This window comes from Chaetodon auriga, chromosome 8 (assembly GCF_051107435.1).
Source record: "Chaetodon auriga isolate fChaAug3 chromosome 8, fChaAug3.hap1, whole genome shotgun sequence".
Lineage (NCBI taxonomy): Eukaryota > Metazoa > Chordata > Actinopteri > Chaetodontiformes > Chaetodontidae > Chaetodon > Chaetodon auriga.
Window position 1 is genome coordinate 9,333,626 of NC_135081.1, and position 26,417 is coordinate 9,360,042.

A 26,417-nucleotide genomic window follows, 5' to 3' on the forward strand; every position below is an offset into this window, starting at 1 on the left:
ATTTTTAGTCCATAACTGTTCATCTTAGAGATTGCCAACTCTGATTGCTTCTGTCAGAAATCAAAATATAATGCCTGTGAAGTGTTTCTACTGGAATATTTCTTTTTTTTTTTTTCTTACATGGAGACTGAAAAGGAAAATATATATATATGCTTGTCTCATGTGCCATATGTGGGGGCTTCCAAAGCATGGAAACCTACGTAAGCACCAGTCAAGTAGCACAATTTCGGTTTTCAGATGGCTGCAATTGATCTCCCATATTGTGACATTTCTGTACAAGAGAGGCTCTCCAAGTTAAACAGGCGCCTTATGTCAAGAGGCCTTTTTTCACTACCACCAAATCCAGCTGCATCTCAAAGTTATAGAAAGCTTGTTCACAGAGAGCTTTTACCATCATGTCCTGAAATCCCAAGGGTCACAACCACTGCGCGGTGTTTATTGTGGGTCACTGTTAGGGCTCTGGCCTTCAGTGGCACCTTGGCAGACAGGGAAAAGCCCCCGACCCCAAAGGACAGTGTGTGATTGTTTTGATGTGGTTTCTTTGGTATTTCATGTTCCAGCAAAAACCCAACCACATATCAACTGACTGCCATGTGCAGACTTGAAAATTACAAGTGCACAGATCGCCAAAGCTGAACGTAACTTAAACTGTACACAGTGTTATTATTTGTATCCCTGACAGAGATGATGACATTTCATCGTTCCCTTGTGCACTTGCCCATTGCTGATGATGCTAGGCTGTTTTACAATATCAGTGTCCTTTTGAAAAAAAAAATCTCCTTGTTGTCCTTTACAACAGAACATCAACAAAGTATGCATAACAGTAGGGTATATGCAGCCAGCCGCACTGGATATGACATCAGATCCCTGAAATGTCTCTGTAAGCAAGTTTGTGCTGAGCCCACATCAACAAGTGTGTAATGTGGTAAGAGAGAAGTGTGTAAGCTAGCATACACAGGGAGGGGATGAGATTCACAGAGGCTCCTGAGGGGAATCAGGATAAATGGTAGATGTGCTTGGAAAGCACATTTCATGTTTTCGGAAGAAACTGATTCTAGGCTCAGCCGACTGTCCTACCTAATACTTAGTAGGCAAATTATATAAAAATGGAAATGGAGCATGAGAATGGCATCATCTGGATTGTAAATGTCTGCTGTAGCCTGCTAACCATCATGCTGCGTGCTGCTGACTGCTGAACAGATCAGTGGGTATGCAAATGTAGGTTGACAGTATACTGGAATCACACATGCCCTGTGCCAAGGCCAGCATGTGCAATTTGGGCTTGAAGTCAAAATGACCAATGAAGTCAACCTGAATGCAGGTAATGGGCAAAACATGAAGTGATTCTGTTCATATAAATATGTAAGTTTTGTAAAGTCATATCAATCATATTGCATCTCATAACTTTTGAAAACAAGACACCATGTTCACCAACAGTTATTCTTATTACAGCATATTATTATTATTATTATTATTATTATTATTATTATTATTATTATTATTATTATTACTGTCAGGCACGCCCACAGCTTGCAAGTTCGTGACGTGAGCACGGCGTATGTTGTCAAAAGAGAAAAGATGGCGTCGGTATCAGAAATGTACGATGTGGGTTGGGAAGGTAAGATTAGAGATAAAGTGTCATCGAGACATGTTTTATTCAAGACATACGGTCTTTTCTTTGTGCTTTTCTTGTGCGAGACCATTGGGGACAGTCGTTGTTCTCCAAGACTGAAAATACGGGCTAACAAGTCAGCGTGTAACGGAGATAGCTATGGCTAGTTAGCATGGTTAGCTAACGTATCGGGTTCGGCTAAACCGTTGCAGTACATCCACAGCAGCTTAATAGTCATCATTTGTGTTAAAGTAGTGTTTCATAGAAAGCAATACGCGACGTATGTGTATTTTCACCACCTAGCGCCTGTAGCATGTGGACGTCAGTCATGGCAAGACAAGGCATCAGCGAACGGTAACGTTAGCTATAACGTTAGCGACGTCGCAAAATATTTCTGGTTTTGCAAACGTAGAACACAAAAATAATAGTACAGTCATGTCGGTGTCTATTTATGTACTGTCGAGCGTACCGTTAACGTCACTGACAACGCAAACATAACTATAATGGTTAGAAGTTGTACTTACTTCTCTGATAATGCCATTGTTAGGACTAATGCAGATTCCCTGATTGTCTACCCCAACGCGGGACTATCCCCGGTCGGCACTCTCCCGCTAGCCAGACTATCGAGCCCACCGACATATAACGGAGCTAGTTATCTTTTTTTATGTTAGTTTTTTGTTACGTACAAGTGTATTTGACATATAATTAGTGACATATTGTTTCAAATACACCTACAGTATGACCATTAGCCTATGAATTGACTTTGTCGTTACGTTTTAACAAGTGGTGGATAAATCCTCTTTCCGTTTCCGGTCAGTTAACGTCACATCACAGATACTCTTGAGTTCGCCATGCCTCTGGTTTGGTAGTACGATGTACTGTATCCTTCGTTCAGTATCTGTGGTAGTAGTTGTAGTAGTAGTAGTAGTAGTTGTTGTTGTTGTTGTAGGCCTAGTAATCAGGGATGGGCAAAGATACATCTAAAAGTATTCCCAAATACAATGCGAAGTACCCAGCATTAAAACAGCCTATAAGTGCACAACATTAACTGTGCATTTATGAAACAGCTAGAAATTATGGTAAAGTAATTATGAAACGGTTAGAAAATAAGGCTACAAGATGCACAGCAGTAACTGTATCTATTTCTAACAGTTACAGTGCTGGGTATTTTGCATTAGTGTTTTGAAATACTTTTATCTGTATCTTTGCCCATCACTGGTAACAATAATATCAACAAATGATAGGACTAATAATGATCACAACCCTTTCCTATAATACTTATACTAGTATGTTACCAATCACCTAACGTGAAATATAATCCGGCGGGATAGATCGTCTAAACCACCTGGGGCTACGCGTCCGTGAGCGAACTCAGTTGGGAGTCTCCGTCTATCTACCCTAATGCATTGGGGTTGTGTGATAAGCTCCAGTAACTTCAGTGCAACCACACGCGTCATTTCAGGTGACGGAAAATATTTGACAAACGTTAACTGTTATTGCACATTAAAATGAAGCTTCATGTGTTTTGCTTCTCGCAATGTCAATCCACACTGTGCATTACATGGTCCCTGAGTTAAAGGACCAGGCTTGAGTACATTATGATGAAAACGTGTTGATACAGATCACAGCTGTCCATATGGTTTCACCACTTCCTTCACAGAGATGAGAGACAAGCTGCGTAAATGGAGAGAAGATAATTCCAGAAACAGTGAACAAATTGTGGATGTCGGTGAAGAGCTCATCAGTGAACATGCATCTAAACTGGGAGATGACAGTAAGTGTGTCAATATGTAATTTTAGATCATTCCAGAGAACATTTTAGCAATTATACACACTGAGGAGTTGGTCAACTCCTCACTGACATTAACATTAAAAACTATGTAAACATACTGAAGTGTAGAAAATTGTAGATATTATGACAAACTCACTTTACCAGGGAAAACACATTGCTTTTTTAGTGATAACACAATGGACAGCTTGCCACAATGTCCTTGTTGCTGCTCTCTAATCATTATATAGAAGTAAGAGATAAGTATAGTCTGCAGGTCTGTTCAGAGGTTTAATGTACTGATGTACTGCTTTGTATTGTTGAAACCCGCTGAATGTCCATCTGTAACTGACCATACAACTGTGTGAGTAATGATCGATCCAAGTGGGTGATTTTCTGCTGTCTAGGTTTTATTTTCTTGGCTCTGTTTTCTGGTATATATTTTTCTTTTGGATACGTTTCTGAACAGGGCCTTAAGTTTCCTGTGATGTGGAAAACTCAGATAGAGACAGTCATGATTGAAAAGCCAAATCCAGTAATACAAGATTGCTTGCATTTAACACATATTTAGGAGATTTGAGGGTGAAAAGTAAAATACTGATTGCTGACTGAGTACTGATTAGACAATTTCACAAAAAATCAACAAGTAGTATATCTGTGAAAGCAGAAAATAACTTTGAAACATGACTGTATTCCAAACATACTGTAAGGAGGGACACAGTTAAGATTTTGATGGCATGAAAGGTGCATTAGTAAGCATCAGGTCTGTATGTTAACTTTTTTTTACACATAGCTCTGGCGCTACAGAGATTGAAAGTTTTGTAACTCAGGCCACAGACTTGTAGTATGAGAATAAGTATGAGTATATATGAGGACTCATTATTTAAGGGTTGTCTCCTTGAATGTTTTTGTGAAGTCTTCCTGCAAAAGCAACAGAACAAGAGCTGCTATTCCTCATTAAAAGTTTACAAAGGGAAATCCTTTTTCCATTTCCCATTATATACATACATTTTTACCTCTCCTGTCCTCCAAGTCATTTATTTTCAGTAGTACAAAACTAAGATTTGGTTATCAGAATGTGTAACTGTTAAACTGCAACTCTGCACATCCCTGCTGATACACTGGAGATACATTTTTTTTTTTTTTGACGTAATTTGTGACTTAAAATGGAAATGACCAGAATGTGAATATTTCACAATAGATATAAAAACACAGTTGCGAATCCTGCGAGAAATTTACTCAACCTTTTAACTTTCATGTTTGTTGTAATGATGTCTTTTTATTTAAGTTCATTTATTTCTAAAATCATGTCATAGCAGCAGGTTAACATGCGGGAAGAAAAAGAATATACTTAGTTGTAATTCAGGGAGTTATGATTTTAATTGTGGTCAGACCTCCCCCCTCGATAGACTTCAAACATGCATTGGGAGACGCATCTTCCCTATACCAATATGGCTGCCGGTCCACAGAAACTGTGGTAATTGGTGTTGGATCCATGGACCACAGGCAGCCTGGAACATGATTTTTTGAAGTGCACAATAGACAGCAACTACCAAGTGGAATAGCGCTGCAGAATTGATTCACCACAGACACCGTAAAGCACATAAACCCTCATCTCACAAAACACCCGTTACAGTGTCCACACTAATATGTTCAATCTCCGTCCAGACAAGTGTTTTAACGCTGTTTCAGACTGTCTCACACATGCATTGCTCAGCTATATCACATGGGTGCTACTGTGGTAATTTTATTTATCACACAGACTGATTTTTTTGTAGCACCTGTGACATATATGTCGCCCCTCTACACCTCTAAACACAGTCCATTTCCTTGTGGAGCATAGAGTACAGTATGCTAACACCAGAGTTTCCCCTCTTGGATTCATAAAGGCTTCTTTATCTAAGGCTGTTGATTCTTCAATATTTTTGCCACAGAGTTTTACCCACCTTAAACATCTCAAAGATCGTGGTTTCTTTTACAACAGTACTGTCCTGCTGCATTACCCCATAAAACTCTCCCTTTTCCCCTCGTCATTATGATTCATACAATCCTCAAAAGAGGCGGATAAACACTTAACATGCCATGGTTTTATTGAAACCAGCTCTTAAATTGGCTGTGAAATGAGATGGCAATTATCAAAACAAGAGTTGGAATCATTAAAGTCAAGAAAAACTAGAGGCATTTGTTTGTTTTGGCATAACCTGACGCTTTTTGGGTGGAGTTGAATTTTATTATTCCTTTCAATTAACAAGGGGTGTTCATTTGGCCGAATGTAAGAGCTGAATGTAAGAGCTTGTCAGAGCTGTCTGTCTAACATATATTAATTCCATTAATTGGCTGTTGTAGCCAGCATGTTATAATGTTACAGTTGACTGGATGGAAAAATAATAATAAAAAAAAGTAATTTTTTTTATAGCTAACCACCACGTGAAACATGTTAAAGGAATGATTTTGTCTGTTAATGACATGCCTTTCTCTACATGTACATCAATGAAACTGTGCTGAACTTTTCACACTTGCGTGAGATTGTTTTTTTATGTATGGAAAAAAAACGCATTGCCAGTATTCAACCATAGGGTCTCTACACAAAAGGAGCTCAGCATCATGGAGTAGAAAGTGGACAAAACAGAGATGTCTGAGATTGGTGCAATTGTCTGTATGACCAAGCACAACCACTCTACAACATAATGTGAACATCAGTATCACATTCTTATGTCACAGTAGCAAGATATTAGCCCTTAGTCTTTAGTGTACGCAAGCTGCAGAAGTTTATTTTTTAAGAAGTGACTGTTGGAGGATTCCACGTCTTTGAAATGTAATCACTTTCCAAAAGTAATTCACTGTAAACATTCATTAATAACTCTTTTCAAGTGTTGAAAAGAGTCAGGATAACTAGAACCTTTACGCAAACATATTAATAATACTTCAACATGACTCACTGATCAAATTTTATACTGAGTTCATTTTAAAATACATATTTTATGTTAGCTGTCACACTGCACAGAGCGAGGCATGAGAAACAGCGTGGCATGTACGGAAATGTTAGTTCAGCTACTTTGGTTTCACAGCGCATCAGCAGTCTTTAACTGTTCACAACGCCCCCAAATAAAAAGTAGCTTTGCTCTCATTTAAGTGCCCAACATGTGACTCTATCCCTTTTTCCTCCTGTACTTTCAAAGATCACCTTTTCCATTTCTCAGTTTTTCTAGTGCAAAATGTGAGGAAGACGTCTAATAATGAGGAAAATTAATTGTGGTTGGGGGGGTGTAGGCTAATTTTCTTTTTTTTTTTTTTTTTTTTTTTTACATAGTTCAGATTCAGCTTCAGTTTGAAATGGAGAGATGGTTATAACAAATGTAACACCTTTGTTATGTTACACTTAATTTCCTCCAATGTAACATTATAACTGAAATTTAATTAGTAATTTATTTCCAACTCACTGTGGGAAAATTAATAACATGACTGCAAAGCCTCACATAAGGGCGTTTACTTGAAATGTTCCTGCGTTTATTATTATTGCTATTATTGTAGCGCTGTCCAAGCCTTGAATTAGTATTTGGTTTCCAACAAGCAACATTATCTTCCATGTATTCCATACAGAGGATAGTAAATGTAGCATTACATATTAAATGAAATGGAAACGTTTTTTGGAGTCTTAAGCCGTTGATTCACATCATGGAAGCTTGTTTGTGTGAGTAAAAAACATGATGTGCAGATGTTGGGGACACTCTCTAAGTTGGGACGTCAAGTGTACAGTTTAATATACCATTTTTCATGTTACACACCGACAGTGGAATGGAAAGGGCGTTAACAGTCTTCTGTGTCTGTCTCTTCTGCCCAGTATGGATTATTTATGAGCAGGTGATGATCGCAGCGCTGGACTGCAGTCGAGATGACTTGGCTCTGGTAAGTTTTTACCGCTCTTCCTCACACACCCAAGAGCTTCAAAAGCCATCGCTCACTCTCTCACAGCCATTCCTACTTTGCAGCACCCCCTCTGCCAAATGTGAAAATCTGATTTTTATTTGGCCAAATGGTATTACTCTCTCTGTACTTTGGAAAAACAATTTGCTGAGAGTTGGAATTAGAGGGTGTAGCAAATGAGCGGAGAGGCATGCTTCAAGCGTTCGCTGAAGTTGGCTATCATTTATGGAGTTCAACTGCTTTTTCCCTAAGGATTTATTTGCCATCCTGAAGCTTAATGTGATGGTTCTGAGTTAACGTTGAACTATTCATTGCTCTGAAAATGGTCAAATCTGCATGGGATTAAAAAAAAAAAAGATAAGAGCTCATGGTAATTGAAATGGTTCAACTCCTATTAGTATGAATGAAACAGCTCCTTGGCAAAAAGAATGACTCATTGAGTACAGAAAAGGCAGAACTCAGTCATGTTGGCTATCCTTTCAGCCCCGCTAACAGACTTTAACTGAGAGATAGTGCAAAGGATTCAGGTCACACTGCAGAGTTTTTCATCTCTTTCAAACTAGTGTTGAAAGTGATTGTAACCGTTCCCCACCTCTTTCATGACTGCGTGATCAAAGTCAAGCTCTGTGTAGAAGAGGAAGTGGCAGAGAGTATCCTCGCTCTCCTTTTTAATGGTAGCAAGCATGGTTGCCTAAATGGGTAACATACAGTAGTAACAGCAGACTCTCACATCTAAGACTGTGAAACTCACCTTTAACAGCCTGTTTTTATATCATTGTATTAAGTTTGTTTTGCTGAAACACAGGCCAAAACTGACATTCTCAAGACAGGTGGTTTGTGTCTGTGGAGGTATGTGTGTGAGAGCAGGAGTGTAACATAAAGTTTAGTTAAAGCCAACTATAATTGGTCTCTCTCCTCTGCCCACATCCTTGCAGACCTGTCTACAGGAACTGGAGAAGCAGTTTTCAGATAGCCACAGAGTCAAGCGATTATCGGGCATGAGGCTGGAAGCTTTGGAAAGGTAAGCACTGGAGTCACAGAGGAGGCAAAAGAAAAAACAAAAACAAGCACAGCCTCACTGATTTACATGGTACTTTGGGCGACTTGGATGCGAGAACCTTAGCATATCCAAAGTGGTACAATGGTCTGGGTGTGTGTGAGTACACTATGTGTGTGGGGTAAGATGTGTTTATGTTGGATCACCCAACATTCCTTTGGAGAAAAGGGGAGCAGAGAGAGGAAAGGTTCTGCGCTGGGTAGTCCTGTGGCCCTTTAGCCTGAGTTAGGGATTCCCGGGAAGGAAGTGGTTGGATTCCACTGTTATTCTGGGGGTCCCTCAATCTTCTCTGGTTTCTATTCCTCTGTAGTTGCCTTATTTTGTTACTCCCCATCTCTCTGTATTTTTCTCTCTCTTTGCCCTCCATATGTTCATGCTTTCTTTCCCGCCTGGGGCAAAGTAATGTCTTAACCCCTGTAAATATTGACATGTCACCACAATGTCAATCTCAGTGATAAATTTTGTTTTTGAATCTGCAGAATGGAACAGAAAAGATAAACAGGGAGTATTTTAGCCCATACTGAGCTGAAGTGGGGGTAATTCAGTCTGTTTACTACCTTGCTCTCATTCCCCACCCGGATCACCATTGCTGGTTTATCGGTTATGTCAGAGTTTATGTGATAATTGAGAGTGATTGCTTCGGCACTGTCAGATTAAATAAACGGCACACTGGGATCTAATTGGCAGCAGACAGAGCTACACTTGAATGACATGGCTTCAAACAGCAAGGCCCTTCCCCTCCACACACACACACACACACTTGGTTCCTAAATAAATAAAGCAAATCAAAGTGGCTTGTGAGTGCTCGCCTGGTGCCATCTGAAATCTCCCAAAGTGTGGCTGAGTAATAAAGTGAATGTGAGGGAAGCAGCAGCGCTGGAAGTGGGGCTTCTCAGTGCTAATGGGAACCAGAGTTGCTTCTGTCTGTTGCAGGCTGTGGGCGGGACAGTTTGTGATCACTGATCCCCGCCTTTGGCTGCTAAAACGTCAGCGTTGCAGATTGCCCCTAATAGAAAAAAACTTCTAAAATCATCCTTCAGCGCCTGATTTGACATGACAGGTGAAGTGCACATGCCTCCTCTTCCCACATTTCTTTACTATATGATTTGATATTTACAGCTCATAAATTTCCCCTTTAAACAGAATCATGTGGGCTCTGTCCAACAGTTTGAGGCGCGCTGTGCCGGATATTGTTGCTTATCAGGGTCATATGTGTGTATTGTGGTAACATGTATGGGCCAAGAGACAGACAATTGAACCAACAAGCGTGCTGTGGATCTGGATGGATGCAAAAGCAGCAATTTAATTTTGTTTAAAGGTGAATCAAACTGGATACAATCAAATGAAAATACAATCTTCAAAACAGTGTGCTTTGTTTGTATTGATTTCATGACTCATTGTGAAGTGATATAAGCCTTTCACAATGTCGACTGTGTGACCAGCAACCTAAACTTAAATGAGTGTTTATTTCTTCCTTTATATCACAACTGATTTCTGTACAGCCTCAGTGTAATCATAGGAACCTGCCACGCTGTATACAGAAACTTGATTACCTTGAACTCTGCTTGATTTCCCCACTACCTAATTTTACTCGACTGGGGACTGGGATTGGTTTAAAAACAAATTTGTATTCTTTTCTTTTCTCTCCCGAGGTACGAAGAGGCCAACAAGGACTACGATGCCATTCTCCAAGACGACCCCACCAATACGGTAAGACTGAGAAGCAGGGAGAGAAAGGGGAAAATCCCTCTGCTTAGCGTTCTACTTCGCTTCACTTTGTGGTCTCAGCTTTTTGGAGGGCTTTAAATTTGCTGAGGCACTTTGGTGTTAGCAGTGTGAGTTTGCTAAGTTAAACTCCGCTTGGCCTCTGACCTCAACCACAGTGCTGATCAGCCTATCACCCACACAACTGAAAAGTGTTTAAAGGAGGGGGCTGGGTGGGTGGGGGATGATTCATGGTTTTAGTCAGTGGCAGACATGTTTGGTGGAAGTAAAGCGTAAATAAAGGTCTGGTCTTTGAAGATGGTGATTTACTGGACCTTTTAGACCCCCACCCTGAGTGAGCAGGGCTGAGCTCCTGTCCCACCCTCTCCATTTCTGGCTACTGGCTTCAGGTGCAAAGTCTGTGTGCTGTGCAGTTGATACAGAAGAGCCCTGAATAACCTTCTCTGAAGCTATATCCCTGCTATCTTTTCTTCTCAATTTACTATTCATCTCTGTGAAATGACTTGCAGAAGCATGTCTAGCCAGTGTTCTGCCAATCCCACACCACCAACCCAAAACATAATGTACCTGCTGTTAATTGTTTCCATAAGGACATGTGGCCATGCAAGAAAATAAATCTTTTAAAGGGTTTTCAAAAGAAACCATGACCTTATTTATTTTGGCTATACCTCTCACCCCAAAGACATGTCTCCTGTGCCATGCTGACATATGGATCCCTTTAGATGTATTAAACATTTTCTCTCAGTGCTGCAGACACAGCATAGACATTTGCGTTTTGGATGCCATGCGATTCCTCATTGGTTTTATCATCAGTTATCTGCTTTAAACAACTAAAAACATCACTGAAGTACTAATAACCCTTACCTTGCTCTGATGCGCCTCACCTGCTGTCGCCGTGGCATCAAGGAATAGCCTCCTTATTGAGCCACAGCTGCTGCCCCGCACTGCGTCTCACTCCCATCTTCAGTTTGTCAAGACCCTCTCTGTTTATTTTACGCTTTTGTTGCTGTTGGAAGTTTGCAAGTCAGATTGGCAAGTCAGCTTTTAAAACAAGGGATGGGACTGTTTTCGTGGGCAGCTCCCCTCAGTTATATTTAAATTTAAAAAAGCGGTCGTGCACACTTTTTAATCTTTTTAAGGCAAGGAATAGGCCAAATTTCACAACAAAGTGTGCAGGAGTTGTGAAAATGCATTTGTGGTTGAAATGTAGTGTGGAAGGGCTGAAGTACAATAACAATTTGTTTTTTAACCTGTTTGAGCTTTTTGTCCAGTATGGACACTATCAAAGTAGGCTGATGTTGCCTAAAAGATATATCTGATGTCACTAGAAACAAAATGGCAAAAACAGTCGACTTTCCTCAGTTATGCTCATGGCTTGATCCATGCCATGTCTGACAAGAAAAACATACTGGGATGGTTGTAGTTAACATTCTGAAAAGATTTTGTCCCAGTCAAGCTGTCCAACGCAAGATAGAAGTAAAAGCCACAAATCTCGTTATTTGCTTGTTACACTGTCATTTTCATATACAAAATGGGTGTTGCTCCAGCAAATTTATGTTTAAGTAATTGTCATAATCTGCAGCAAATTGCTTCGCATTTATCCTCTGTTTGGACAATGGGAGTTGTAATTTCAGTGAATCCCAGGGCTCCTCCCCGACATGGCACAGATCTTCTGGGGATTCCAGGGACATCCTCGGAAAGGGACTGGTCGGTTTCCTGGTCTCTGCGTGCTGAACATTGCCACCCAAGCGAGTGTAGGCTGTCAGTCAAACTTGGGGCCGGGAATGGAACAAAACAGACCAATAGGTCCTCTGTCCCTGGGATGTTAATCCTCAAACCTTTTTCCCACAATCCTTGTCCTGAATGACTTGGGTGTAATGGCAGAGGATGGAGCGATAATATGATGACGTCGTTCAGGTCACCTGTCTTCGAGTGAGGGCTATCTCCTCCCGACATGTTCTCCAACATACTCTTGAGAATCAGGCAGGGGATGGGCCAGAGAAATGGCGGAAAATTGGCGACCACAAAGAAGACTTGCGAGGCATCCCAGCATGCGAAGCAGAGATTGGAAACTGAGCTGTTGTAATTACAGGCTGTGGAATAGATGTGGTACCCATTAACCAAAATTGTTGAATCAACAAAAATTGCTCAAGGTTTTTTTGCCATGGCGGTGTCCAAAAAATGTTTCAAACTCTTAGCCCTTCCATTGCTTGCTATGTTCCAATACCTACAGCAATGATCTGGCAAAATTCTTGTCTGCATCTATAAATGGATTTCTTTCCACCTTTCTATTTCTTCTTGTGAGTATTTTAGATGCTCCCCACAACATCAGCAACAAAGATGTACCAATTTATTATTTTATCAACATGGAGTTGCCTCAGTGAAGTGTTCAGTATAAAATGCTACTATTTATTAAAAAAAAAAAAAAAAAGCCACTGAGGTCACAGACTACTCCTGAGGTTGACCTACTGTCATATGCACTCAGATTCATTGTAGGATGACTTTATATTTGTGTCGGTCAAGTCTTGTAAAATTTAAAGCCCCAATTCAGAATTTTCTTGACTGATAAATATGAAGTATATTAACAAACGTAATGCAATAGTTTGACATTCAGATCAAAAATAACATTTTGTTTTGTAACTAATTATAACTGAAAATTAAAAACGTCTCCATTGCTGCTATGTACATTTGTAAACAAACCTTAAACAACATCATAAAACATTAGTATATGTCTGAACTTGTCTTTTGCTCTTTCTCTTTTCTTTGTTTTCCTCCATCCAGTGTGCTAGGTGTGCCACCCTTGCTGTGATGTTTTGTATTATAAAAGAAGGTTGCGGTAGGTCACAGCAATGAGCCAGGGTTGATCCAAATAATCCAGTTCTCACTCCTAAGATCTCCTCAGAGCACTAATTAAAAAGAATCATGACAACAGATGGATCAGACCCACTGCCAGATTTTTCTGGATCATTAGTTAAAGAAAGGAGGCAAAAGGGCAGTGGTTTGGAATTGCGTCCCTTTTAATAAAGTGCTGTGTGACTCTCTGGGCTACCAACTTCCATATGTTCCTTTGAGCCCCAAGTAGTTCTTTATCAGGGAAAGAAAAAAAAAAAAAGCTGGGAAAAAGGAGAGGTGGCTGTGGTGATGTGGAGAGCGCACAAGTGCAAAAATCCACATTCAACATCACTGCAGTGTTTGTTTAATTTTTTTCTGCTTCCCTTTTTTGGTATTGGATGAGGAAAGATCCCACATGCTTGTAATTTAGTCTGAAGTGAGTATAAATTCCTGAATCTCACATAGCATCAAGTTCTGATGGAATGCACTGGACGTAAAGTGGTGTGATCTGTTTCATAGTCGGAGGACATTGGTTGACCTTTCACTGCTCCTTGTTGCTTGATAGCTTCAAAACATAATTAATTTTCTCCCAAGTTGTTTTTAGACCACCCTGATTCTAAAAATACACACTTCTACAGATGCGATCAGTGTGTTTGGGAATACGATGCATTGTGGTGTAGGTAGATATCCTTACTGTTGATGTTATAGTTGTTCTTTGTTTTTGCCTGCATGCTTTTTTTCCTCCAAGGGGCTAAAATTTTGCTTTGCAGTTGAGGCTGTAGTGTCTCTGCAGGTCCCAGTCCAACTTGACAGATAGTGGATTTCTTGTGATGCTAGTGTCAAAAAAGGCCCAAATTTACAGCCCCCAAGACATGACTCATATGTAGCCGTCAATTGCTTTGGTTATGAATGCAGGAGAAGAAGCCCCACTCAATCAAGTGCTAGTCCATAAATAAAATAGGCTGTGACAAGGCAGTGCACTTCTAATGGAGCGGCAGCCTCCTGTTACGGTTTTCACTTACTACTAAAAGAAGGAGGAGGAGGAGGAGGGTTGCCGGGAGTAAGACATTTGGAGCAGAGAAGTTCAGAGCAGCAGGAGTAATGTTTTCTAATTCAGATTGATGAGAATCTAATCCACCTTAAGGTTAGTTCAACATCAAAATGGAGCGGAAAGCAATTTTCAGCTGATGTAAGTTGGGCTGGTGCAGCGCTAGATGCGTGCTGTGTCGTCAGGAAGACAGGCGATGGGGTTTGGGGGAGTGTGCCATTTTCCCCACTTGGTTAGGGAATGACTCATCACTTTATCTCAGCCGCTGAGCTCATTCCAACTCCAAAACATTGACTCATAATGTGTGTGTCCATCTCCTGTTGGACATGGCCATTAACTATCTCCAATTATGTCTCCGTAGGCTTGTATTTGTTTAAATTTCCCAATAATAGTACGAATAAATGTGACAAAGTTAACTTGTTTGTGCCTTTTGTGCTTTTATTTTTGTGGCTGTTGCTGTAATGCAAATGCTGATTCATCTTATAGAAATGATTCAGTATGGATTGTGGTGCACTGAAAAGACGCTAATGTGCACACTTAAACACACATCTCTTACACTCACTCATCCTCTCACCCCCCTTCCAACAAACACTTGAGGGGCTGAGTTCCTAATCCTGTTTACTCTCTGCTCTACAGGCAGCGAGGAAGCGCAAGATCTCCATACTGAAGGCCCAGGGGAAGAGCACTGAAGCCATCCGGGAGCTCAATGAGTATCTGGAGCAGTGAGTGTTTCACCAAGGGGGGAGAGGGTCAGCCCCCCCCCCCCCCCCCCCCCCTTACACCCCCAGCTCCCCTGGCTTTTATTTTAATTACAAACCCAGTTTGCTTTCAGTTGAGCTGGCACAACTTGTACATATAATGCGAGCAATCTCTTTCTCCTAACTTGATAGTTGGATGACTGTAATTATTGTTATTGTAACAGGTAATACTTTGTATTTTTACTTCACTGTATTACAAATGTATTCCCTGTTTTAAAACTATTGTTATGACTTGATGTAGAATTTGTCATTTTGTGCTTACAGGTTTGTTGGTGACCAGGAAGCGTGGCATGAGTTGTCAGAGCTCTATATCAACGAACATGAGTAAATACATTTTTATAATTAATGCAGCATTATGATCTTAGTAACAGCTCATTTTTATACACAAAATCAGTTAGGCGAAAGTCTCAAGGACATTTACTCTTCCTTTTTTATTTCCTAATAGCATTTAACACAATAGTGACAATTTTGAATGTTGCCTGAAAAGTTGTTCGTCACCATAAACAAAGGTCACCTTCTTGTATTAATACTTCAACTCAGGAGTGCTGCTAGGCAGACAGCGTAATTTCCTCCATTATGTACCACATCATTTGTGGTAATGTTGTCACCCGCTTTTGCACTTACAACCCAATTAAGCCAATAGACAGTTGAAGCGAGACATTTTCATCAGCTCTCATGGGTAAATTTTACACAGAGGATAAAATAAGCTCTGCAAAGATTATCTAATGAGTATTGAGGAGCATAGATTTCAAAATGGCAACTTTGAAAAGCAACCAAGACAAAGTAGAAATGGTAAATGGTGGGATAAAGAAGGGCTCAGCAATATATTCACCAGTGTTTAAACTCGACACGGCCTTTACGTAAGAAACAGTTTAGCCAAAAAAAGGAAGCAAGTACTTTTCCTCAGATCCGTTAAAACAAGTGGGCATCACCATGTTGAACTTCACCAAGACAACTGCTGTGAATGTGAATTCATGTATCGTAAGCGCAAAAAGATAAAAAATGAACAGGCATAGGCCCAGTCATCCTGTACAGCACCATGTACGAAGGGAATGTGTGTGAAGCGTAGTTGGTACTCTTCCTTTAATGACAGATGTTTGTCATATAAAAGTGCCTTAGAAATCCGTAATCTGTTTCCAGTAAGGCCGCCATATGTTGGAGGTGTATCTGTCAGTTTAACAGGGCTTCTCATCAGACTGATGGCTTGATCTCCAGAGGGCCGTTGGATGGCCACAATGGAAGGCGGTGAGATGCCTAACTCAGCCAGGGGTCTGAATGAAGCCCTGTCCATGTTCGTCACATAAGAGTTGTTTAATAGGATTTCGGCCTTAAGCCTCCTCTCCTACATACGAGAGCAGACAGACTCCCTGGCCTCCCACTGATATCTCAGTTGCCAAGGAGAATTGCCAGACAGGCAGCAGTGTAAGAAAAAAAATAATTTTGTTTGTGTCGCCTTTTATCCATCCTTAATTGTCTGGGGCTCAGAAGTTAGTGAAGCAGTGTCTGTAGTTGAACTGTGGTTTTTGTGTGTGTGTGTGTGTGTGTGTGTGTGTGTGTGTGTGTGTGTGTGTGTGTGTGTGTGTGTGTGTGGATACGCTGACGTTGTTTGGTTGCTCTGGTACGAGGGCAGTGGCAGCTGGAATGTGTAGCGCGGTGAGAAGGCTACTTATTGGATATTTCATGCTTTTGTCTGGGAGGCTTTATTGCTGTAGTAGCCAGAGGAAATCCAGGGGTGAGCGGATTATCTCCCAGCTTATCCCAACACTTCTAATATCACACCATTCTCTCCCACAGCCCCTTATCTACAGGCGTGTCAATTTCTTTTCTTTGTTTTCTTTATTTTGGGTTACAAACTCCCTGTTTCCCCTCCTCCTCCTCTTCCGGATAACCCGGCATTATCGCCACTCTTTTCCAGAGGGACAGAGCAGGGGCCAGAGAGTGAGAGCACTTGCTGTGAAATTCCCAGGAGAAGGTGGTGGCACTTTTCTCCCCCCCCTCCAGCCAGAGAAAACAGAGGGTGATGTAGAGAAATAAACTCTCCTCCCTTCACTGCGTAACACCCATGGAGCTAAAAATAAACAAAGCAGTGTGTCTCTGCGCTGCCATTGTTTGGGTCGCCACAGCCATCAATGTTAACACATTAAAAACATAATTAATAGTCTCTGAGTCGACACAGTTAAAACAATCCTAATGCCAGCAGTGTTGGACAGGAGATTATTTTGTCTGTTTGTAAGTATTGCATGGAGCCTCTGTCGGAATCTGCCGTTGGCTCTGAGTCTGACCCAGCTTATGAGACTGTTCAACAAAATTGGACTGGTCATCCAGAATTACAGGATAAATAGTAATCATTTTTTCAAACATACTTTGCACAGTCTGAACCCATTTCTGTCTTATATGCAGGCAGAGTGTGGTATTAAAATGGGGGGAGAGCCACTGCTGATGGTTTTACTAACCTCCAAAAGAAACAAATACGATTCTTACAGTCTTGCGCACGATGGTGGCTACAACCTTACTCGAACACTGTGGTAAGGAGTGGGCTTAGGAGAGTAGCTCCGTGATGGTGAGGTTAGATGGCTTAGAGGAAGAGTAGAAGAGGTAAGAGTCTGGCTCTGGTACAAGATTCTGGTCGATGGCTGATGGAGCAGGCCACGGCCACTGCATGAACACATCTGAAAGTCTTTATGGAGAGGAAGTGGTAATTGTAAGCAGCCCCCAACCTTCCAAGCCCTCTGATCTCCCCCTCTACTCAACCCCTTCCCCCTGTTTATTTCTCTCTTTCTCTGTCCCCACCTTTCTTTTCCTCCTATGCTGTTGATCTTTCAGCTAGTTACCGTGGCGGACTTAAAATAGACTTCTTCATGTTGTGGCGGGCAACATTTGGTTCCCGCAAAAAACCTCTGCATCTTAGCAGTGAAATTGCTCCTCATCTATCACAGTGTCGAAGCCTGTTAATGCAAACAGCAATCTTTTTCTTTTTCTTTTGAATGATAGGATTCATTCAGAAACATGTTAAATCTTGGACAGGAAAATGAAAAACCAACATTACTTAGAAGTGAAAGCTTGGACATGCGCTTTTGTTTGGATGTACTGATAAACAGCCAGTGTAGCCCCATTTTCTGTTGCTCCTACTGCTTCTGCCTCGCTCTGTGTGTGTTGGCTTCTATTTTCTTAGGTACACAGACGTTTTATGGCTTTGTGTTCAATGATATACTGTATCTTAGCTCGTCTTGGCCTGGGTCTGTGAAGGGGAAACTGTGTATTAGAAGTGGAGTGGCAGCAGATTAGTGTGAGGTCAACAGCTCAGCAGTCTGCTGCTGAGAAGTGATCTCATCTGAGTATAGGCACAGTGTGCCAGCTCTTACTGTAGTGCTGACCTCAGGAAGGTAGTTAACTACACATTAAAGGCTGAAAAAACACACAGACTGACTCAAGATTGATCCTCACTCAGTGTCCCCAAAGGAGGAAGAACCACCACACAAGATAGGCTTTTACCTTTGCCAGCTGTCTGGACTGGATAACCTTGACCGTAAACCTGTAAATACGCTTAAACTCATGTGGTGGACCTTTACAGATCTTTTCAGCGTAGGCTATCATTTTGTCTCATGTAAACTCACCAATGCCCCTTGTAGTTCTCAATTCAGATTTATACCTGTAAATTTATTGGGCATAGACGTAGCACTTCACAGTTGAGCAAGCTAAAGGATGACACATTCACAGCTGTATCAATCGGGTTACTGTTTTCCTTGTCATTTCCACAGCTATGGAAAAGCTGCGTTTTGTCTGGAGGAGCTGATGATGACCAATCCACACAATCACTTGTACTGTGAGCAATACGCTGAGGTAGGTACCCGCCTGGACGTCCATCATCAAGCATGGGGGGCAAACTGGAATAAACGTGCCTCTCTGTAACACGGAGAGACACCGACACGCACTTAACGTCATTGGGGATATAGGCTCATGAAAGGAGATGTGTTTACACTTGGTTGTCATGTATTGCTTATTCAGATGTCATGCTGTCATTGCTCGAGCTGCCTTTTAGCACAGCTTATTTGATCGTGTTTAATGCTTCCTCATACAGGTGAAGTACACACAGGGGGGGCTGGAAAACCTGGAGCTGTCCAGAAAGTATTTTGCCCAGGCGCTGAGGCTGAACAACCGAAACATGAGGGCATTGTTTGGTCTGTACATGGTGAGTACTGTTTTGCATGAAGAGAATGTGGGAGAGAAAGGGAGAGAAAGAAAAAACAAAAACAGTAGAACCTTTTTTGTAACTCTGCGGTTTGTCAAGGTTGAGGCTGGCCACTGAGTGTGTCAAGCAAGACTGTACTGTGAGTCTGTGTGTGTAAGTGTGTTTTTGGGGGGAGCAAAGAAGGGGCTCTCAGACAGGTCAACTCACTGCTGACTCAGACGGTGAACTCCAGCATCGGAAAAGTCTGCCCCTCTGGAGCTCTTTATTTTAGTAATAATACCCCTTTGGTGAGACGTTTTTTATGTTTATGACTTGAATAAATAAAGTAGTCACGGAGTGAAAAGGAAAAGAGCAAGAGGGAGAGCAGCACAACTGCTGCAAGCATTTTGTCACTGGCAAATTATCCAACCAGGTGCCAGTTTGATTGTAGTCTTGAGCCAACAGCTCTTTCATCTACATATTCCTTTAAACAGGATGTTGTCTGCAAGTGCCAATGCATCATGTGCAAGTGAGACTTGACATAAGAACACAAACGAAGTGGAGCAAGGAATAAAATGTGGCGAGGGGAAGCAGGTCTAAGACAGAGAACCCCAGTGTTTTCCTCTGTGCTGCACTGGGAGTCTTCAGGTAGTCCAAACACCTCATAGCACCTCTGAAAGCGCCCTGAGGTGCGGAGTACAGGAGGAGCAGGGCACAGCCAAACACTTCTGTTAACTCTCACGTTCGTCTGGAGACAGAGCAGGCCCTGCACGGCTTCCTGACAAGTCATCCAATGACACTTGGGTCCTTAATGGATTCTTCAGGTGGGAGTTTATTCCGAATCAGTCACACATCTGTCTTAAGAGTGTGTCTTGCAGATCGTCAACTAGTCTCGGTGGTCCAGATCTTGACAGGTGCAGGAGGTTCAGTGAAAGGGCAGGAAACTTTCACCGTCTCACACTGGCTGAGTCAGTTCGACAGAGGACCTGGTCGCACTGACCACAGGTGGGTTGTGGGTTTGTTACTCACAACATTTGCGTGGGGATTCCCCTCTATAACAGTGCACACTGTTATTCGGGGATAGCCTGTTTGGCTTGACATAATCTAAATTAAGGTTTTTCTTGAGTTAAAAAAAAAATGGAAGAAGTAAAGAAAATGCTTACTAAAAAATACAGAAGCCAAACCATTTGATAGAAAAAACAGGGCCAGGTTGATTGGTGTGTAGTTAAAGTTTCAGCGCACTGGTAGGGAGAGCTTTGAAGTGCAGGCAGGGTAAGCCCTCTGGGGTTTGCTTTGTGGAGATGATGGCATGAACATGGGAAAGACACGGGATTTGTGGTTCGGAGGGGAGCTGTCGGGGCAGGCAGAAACCGTGATTCACACAGCGCTCCTCTCACTGCGCGCCGCTCTTTTTTTCTTTTCTTTTTTTTTTTGAAGACATGCAAGGTCCTTTCATCGCCGAGAATCGATGGTGTTGGAGAAATTAGGCCCCGTTAAGTGACAATTTACGTATGAAGCATTAAAGCACTCACTTTTTCCTCCCCATAAATGATTTCTCCTGTGTCATCAGGCCAAGGTCTGTTTTTTCTCTTCATTCTGCCACAATGACTAGTGGAGTGGTAGATGGTAAGAGTGGTTGCACATTCATCTCAATTACGCTTTTATTGCCGTTTCACCAAGTTTTGATATAAGAACACCCCTTCCCCTGTTCTCTCCTTTGCTGCTTCTTCCTTTCTAATTTTTTTCCCTCTAGTCTGCAAGTCACATCGCTGCCAGTCCAAAAGTAAGTGCCAAGGTGAAGAAGGACAATATGAAGTACGCTGCTTGGGCTGCCACTCAAATAAATAGAGCCTATAAGGTGAGTCACATATGGATTTTCATTGGTCTTGATCTTGATATCTGTTTCATTCTTGTCATTGCTCCTGTCTCGCCTCCATGTCTTTGGAGCCTCTGTCTTCTATCAAAAACATCTTCGCTTATCCCACATCCACCTTCATCCTGCTAGACAGTGAAAACCATTGTTCATATTATCTTATGACTCTTCTGTTGTATTTTAGCTTTCATGGAGTATTTGCACACAATTTTCAGACATCCAGAAATCCCCTCATTTGCATAGTATGTGAAAAGCATTCTCCACCACCAAATGACCTCTGAATGTACAGCAGCCCTGAAGGATGTGTTTTCCTTGCAGTGTTTTAATAACAGCCCCAGTGTCTTTTGGTGTGTGTCTGGGTGCGTTTACTGTTAATGTGTTGATTTAAGGCCACAGCGTCTGCTAAGACTTTATTCCACACTCTGGCTTTGTAGATGAGCTTCTCACTGAGCCACAAGCTGATTCTCTAAGGACGACAATCACGCTAGACTGTAGCAGAGGATCGGCTCCTTCTGTGATTTTCAAAGTGAAGTTCAGTGAGCCTCAAGTGCCTTTTGAACTAAATGTAGGAGGTCCCCAGCAAATTCACAAGTCTAATTATAGATTTGAATGTTATTTCTTCAGTTGCAGAATTTCTTAACTCGTTATGCATTTAACATTAAATTGACAGATCTACTGAGATAGGCGTCACTAAAATTAAATCTGATTTCTGGGCGCCAATGGACCCATTGGTGTTCATTTGAGAGAGTAAGACAGCAGGCAAACAAGGGAGATTAAGAATGGAAGTGCATGTGTTTGCATGCATGCTCGCATATCCTAAAGCAAGGAGGGGGAAAAAGTGAGGAGCTGTTCAGATGGTATCACTAAAATCGTTTATCCCATTGTCATGGCAACCCAAGAATAAAAGCACATTTTAAAGAAATGTATTTTGCCATATGTGCCATATGTGTTGCTTATTTGGGCATGAACAGTTAAACATGTAATAAGTGGTTCCTCGCTCAGCCTCTGTGGGTCCTGTTGAGAGAGACTCCCCGCTGAGCCTCTAAAGACCTCGTCTCACCACACTCATAGACACATTTCACATATTAAGCACACAGACAAGTATGAGGGCTCTATTGGAAAATGTGTGCATGTGAGTAATGTCAGAGAGCGCAGCTGTGCTCTTTTGGAGCTCGTGTGTGTAGAAATGTCATGGAAGAGCTCTAAGCTTTAACTTGTTCCTTCAGGTTTGAGTTCAAGTGGAATGAAGTGTCATACCTGAAGGGGTGCAGCCTGTTTTGTTTAGGTTAACACTTAACATGTACGCAGACATAAATCTCCTTGATAAACAGAAAAATGTAGAGGTGGTTTGGTCAACAAAATTACTCAATGAGATGTCTCGATTAATGTCAAGTCCACACTAACTCCACTTTGATCAGTGCTCTTGCTGACCTCACCTCACTGTCTTAGAGAGGCTTTGATCCCGGCAGGGGACAAGATGAATATCTCAAACTGCTAACTTTTACACATAAGTCAGAGGCCCAAAAGGAGGAGAGGGACAAAGTATGAGAAAAGAAAATAATATTTCGAGGGAACAAGGCAGCGTTCAAATATCTGAAGAAAATAAATGACGGATCTGGGGTGTCAGGCTCTGATAGGACAACTGCGGTTGAGTAGAAGAGCACGGTGAAACAACAGTCCTCTAGTTCCTGCCAAAAATCCTGTCGGTCTCTAAATTAACCCTCTTTTCTGTCATCACATTACACTAATTACACAGAATTATATATTCATATTTCAAACTGGTTATCAATCCATTATCCATTAATCCAGTGTTGGCAGAATTTGCAGGCAGTACGTCAGTACATCAAGCAAGCTTTGAAATAGACCCATTATAACAGTACTTTGAGACAGTAGCATAGCCAGTAGTGGAGCACATGTTTTCCTTGCTTAAATATTTTCTTTATTGCCAAGGAGGTGTGGGAGAGGGTTTACCCACAGACAGGGAACACACATCTGTGTTTGGTGATGTTGGCTGTAATGAATCAAATAGATAGCAATTTGCTATCCAAACACTGTCTTACACATGACGATACAGTTTAGTAGATTCTCTGTACTAACGGCTCAATGGGCACAGACAACATATTTATAGTTGACATATTGAAATGAGACTGACAAGACTGAAGTCTCAGGAAGCTGATATGGGCATCAATATAACAGGAAGACATGCTGTCGTGACCCAGAGCAAAATGGTTTCAGCTGAGTTGTTACAATGACAGACTGAAACACTTCCGCTACTCTTAGAAGCCTGTTGACAAAGCACAACTGTTTAAGTTTTGACTACATGTGGTTTTGACCCCCTGGTGACGATAATGAGACAGCTCAGTCAGTCACACCTTTGTCCTCCAGGGAACATGATGTGAGCGTCACCCCGCCCCCCCTGTTTCTGCCCTGCTCTGTAACCTCTTGTAAAGTTGGCTGGCAATAGTGAGGTTGCGCTGGGATTTCAACTCGGCTGTGAGTTTGTACGTACAGTCGGTGTATGCAAGCCTGGCGCCACGCACACATGTGCAGGTAGATGTTTTTGTGGTTGCTGTGTGAGACAAGGTAAATGAGTAGGTGTAAGCTCTGTGTCTTTTATTTTGACCCCCCACCCCTCAGTCAAATGATTTCTGAGATCTTTAAAAGGGAGCGGTGGTGTGGGCCTCCGTCTGACAGCTGCAGGCTGCTGTGGGCTTGTGCTTGCTGATTGATGACCCCTTTAAAGTGTTGATCGTGTCAGTCGTCTGCTTTTATTACGCTCTGGTACCTGGTGATTGTCATACCTCAGTGGGAGAAAAAGGTGGGCAGGTGAGTGCAAGTGGGAGCAGACGTCAGTGAGAGGTCACTACTGACTGGGGCCAAAACAGAAAAAGTAATTACCTCTTTGAGGTCGGTTGACATACATGATCTTGAGATGTGTGAGTTGTAGGTGCAGGGGGCTTCAAAGCAGCACTACATGGCCTGCCCTCCTGCCCTAACTCTCTAAACAGATTCTCTCATTAGCTCCTCTGTCACGGACCACAGGCTCCCACTGCGTCATGACTCTATTATCAGATGCTCTAAATAGATGTGGAGCTGTCTGGTCTGCTCCTACCGTTGTAGAATAGGGCAGGAGTTAATGTGGTGGTCTCACCTCAGGCTGAGGAGATAATTGACTACCGGGCCCGGGGTAATGGCGCATTAGGCAGCAAGGCAATGAAATGCACTGATCATTATAGCAACCACACACACACACACACACACACACACACACACACACACACACCCTAAATCTAGAAGAATGAGTCACACTTGGAAATTACGCAGCCAATTGCACACCTTAGCCAACTGCCCTCTCTAAGTTAGAGTTTGGCAAATGAGGAAGGAAAAAACTTTTGCCATGGAAATACAGTATAGGCAAGGTTTAGGCTACAGTTAGTTACTGATTGAAGACGTCTGAGCAGGGCCAAAGATTCAATGAATATATGCCTCACAGCATTAAAAGCATTGCATTATGTTCAGCAATGGGTTGAGTGTTTTTCTGTTACTCCACAAATAGAATGTAGAGGAGGGAGTGTGTGTGAGGGCACAAGGTGCACATTTCCTCTGCCAGCCAATGTGTGTTTCAAGTTTTGAAATTGTGTTTTCAATGGGTGTGTGTGCCTCTGTCTGATCAAGTGTGCACATGTGCTCATGGGGTTCATTTCTCACCATGGAGGACATGCAGAATGTGCTCTGTCCAGAGGCGCTTTGAAACCGTACCCCCTGCCTGTATTTGATTCAGGGTAATGGTGTTTTCACACTGATTTAATTGAAAGAACTCTGTAATGCTGTTGCCTCCTGCTTGTCCTTTGCTGTTCAGCTTTGTTGTAGTTGTTGCTGACATCTGCAGTGCTGATACACAGCAACAGATTTTTAGATGATGATCGATCCGCTGCAGACAGTCCTGGGAATTTGACTTCTGGTTTTCGAAATTGCAGAGGCTTTAATTTGCACATTTTGAACACCATTGTTAGTCTCCTAGATTTTATCGTAGTATAAGATATTTGTTATTTTTAGAGTAAATGTTCCAAATTTGGCAAAGATATTCATGTCCCCCTCAGGATGAACTGTAATAACCTTACTGACTCTGACTGTTCATCTTGCGCCATCATCAGTTTAAAATATTAATTCCTCAAATATTTTCGTTAATAACTAAATACCTGCAAAATTAATAATATCCACAGCTGTACTTTTGTATTTGGTGCTAATCAGCAAATGTTAGCAGGCTAACATGCTAAACTAAGGTGGTGAACATGGTAAACATTGTGTCTGCTTAACATGTGACAGATGTTAGCTGTTAGCTCAAAGCACCGCTGTGTCTAAGTACAGAGCTGCCAGCACAGCTGTCGATGTTCGGCTTTGTTCATTTACAGGAAATATATTTCATCTAACTTCATTTTATGTATCACTGTATGTCCCCAATTCCCAAAAAGTTGGGACAATGTGAAAACATCAATAAAACAGAATGTGATCATTTGCTAATCCTTTTTGACGTATACTCAGTTGAAAACAACACAAAGACTGTCTATTAATATGGTGTAATTCGACTGACTATTATATCTCTCTCTCTGTTCTTTTTTTTGAGGGGGTTGCCTTTTCTGTTTCAAAGCTTAATTGGCAGAAAAAAAGTGTGTCTGTATGTGCGTGCATGAGTAATCCTGGATGTGCCTGTAGATTATAATTTGCGGCACTTCCTGTGAATCCCTTTGGACACAGTGCAGAAATTAGAGCGGAGTGTTATGTACTCCTGTACTAGAGGCCATGGAAGTGGACTAATCATGTGGGCATCCTGTCTCAGATCACACACAGAGGACTAAAATGGCACCAATTCTTCTAGCTTTGCAAACTGCAGTGTTTTTGCTGTGTTCAGGTGTGTTTGGTTCTCCATGTCTTTTGTTGGCAGATCTAATGATCTCTTTTCCCCTCCTCTCATTCTTTCTCTCTCTGTCCCACTCTGTATCTTTCTGCGTTTTCACCTTCCCTCTCTGACCTGCAGCTGGCTGGTCTTGGGACCAAGGAGAACAAATGCTCCATGAAGGCGGTGGAGGAGATGCTGGAGTCCATGCAGATCACCATGTCCTAGATGCCCTCGTCCACGCCTTCCCTCGTCCCGTCTGTTCACACACAGCCACTTGGAGCACATGGCAGCTCAAATAGCCTTCCAATGTGATCAGAACCAAATCTTCAACTGATTTATTTTCTCTCTCTTTATCTCTTCAAGTTTGGTTCTGTAATTGATTGAACTTGACATGGACAATGTAAGACATGGTTTCCCTCAAACGCAAAGATTCCCCCACCCATCTGGAAACTCAACAGCAAATTCCAAATACTCCAACTTACTTAAACAAGTAAGTTGGAGTACCCAACACCCCAGACTGCATCATACTGTCCCTCCCATCTCATGCTGTCTTTTAGTTTCACCTTGAACTAATATCACTAATTAGCACATCCACATCAAGGCTATTACTCTGACCAGGACAGATGACAAGCTGTACAGTAAATGCTATTTATAAAGACAATGTGGAGATACCACCTGTCTGCACTGACGTCCTCAACTGTTCCCATACTATCTGTAAATGAAACATCTTTATCTAATAAAACTTGTTTGTTTTT

General features: G+C 41.8%; 1 protein-coding gene across 1 annotated transcript; it reads left to right on the forward strand.

Moving 5' to 3' along the window:
• The first annotated feature begins 1,551 nt into the window (after positions 1-1,551).
• Positions 1,552-26,417, forward strand: emc2 (ER membrane protein complex subunit 2). Its single transcript, XM_076736445.1, has 11 exons — positions 1,552-1,618; positions 3,273-3,386; positions 7,222-7,286; positions 8,240-8,325; positions 10,014-10,071; positions 14,603-14,688; positions 14,989-15,048; positions 18,483-18,564; positions 18,803-18,913; positions 20,646-20,750; positions 25,801-26,417. Exons 1-11 carry the CDS (start codon positions 1,579-1,581, stop codon positions 25,885-25,887), a joined length of 894 nt encoding a protein of 297 aa, XP_076592560.1. The 5' UTR covers positions 1,552-1,578; the 3' UTR covers positions 25,888-26,417.

Coding starts and splice junctions, on each gene's coding strand:
- emc2 (XM_076736445.1), top strand. CDS start 1,579: ATGGCGTCGGTATCAGAAATGTACGATGTGGGTTGGGAAG. Junction 15,049..18,482: donor CTCTATATCAACGAACATGA/GTAAATACATTT, acceptor TCATTTCCACAG/CTATGGAAAAGCTGCGTTTT. Junction 18,914..20,645: donor CATTGTTTGGTCTGTACATG/GTGAGTACTGTT, acceptor TTTTCCCTCTAG/TCTGCAAGTCACATCGCTGC.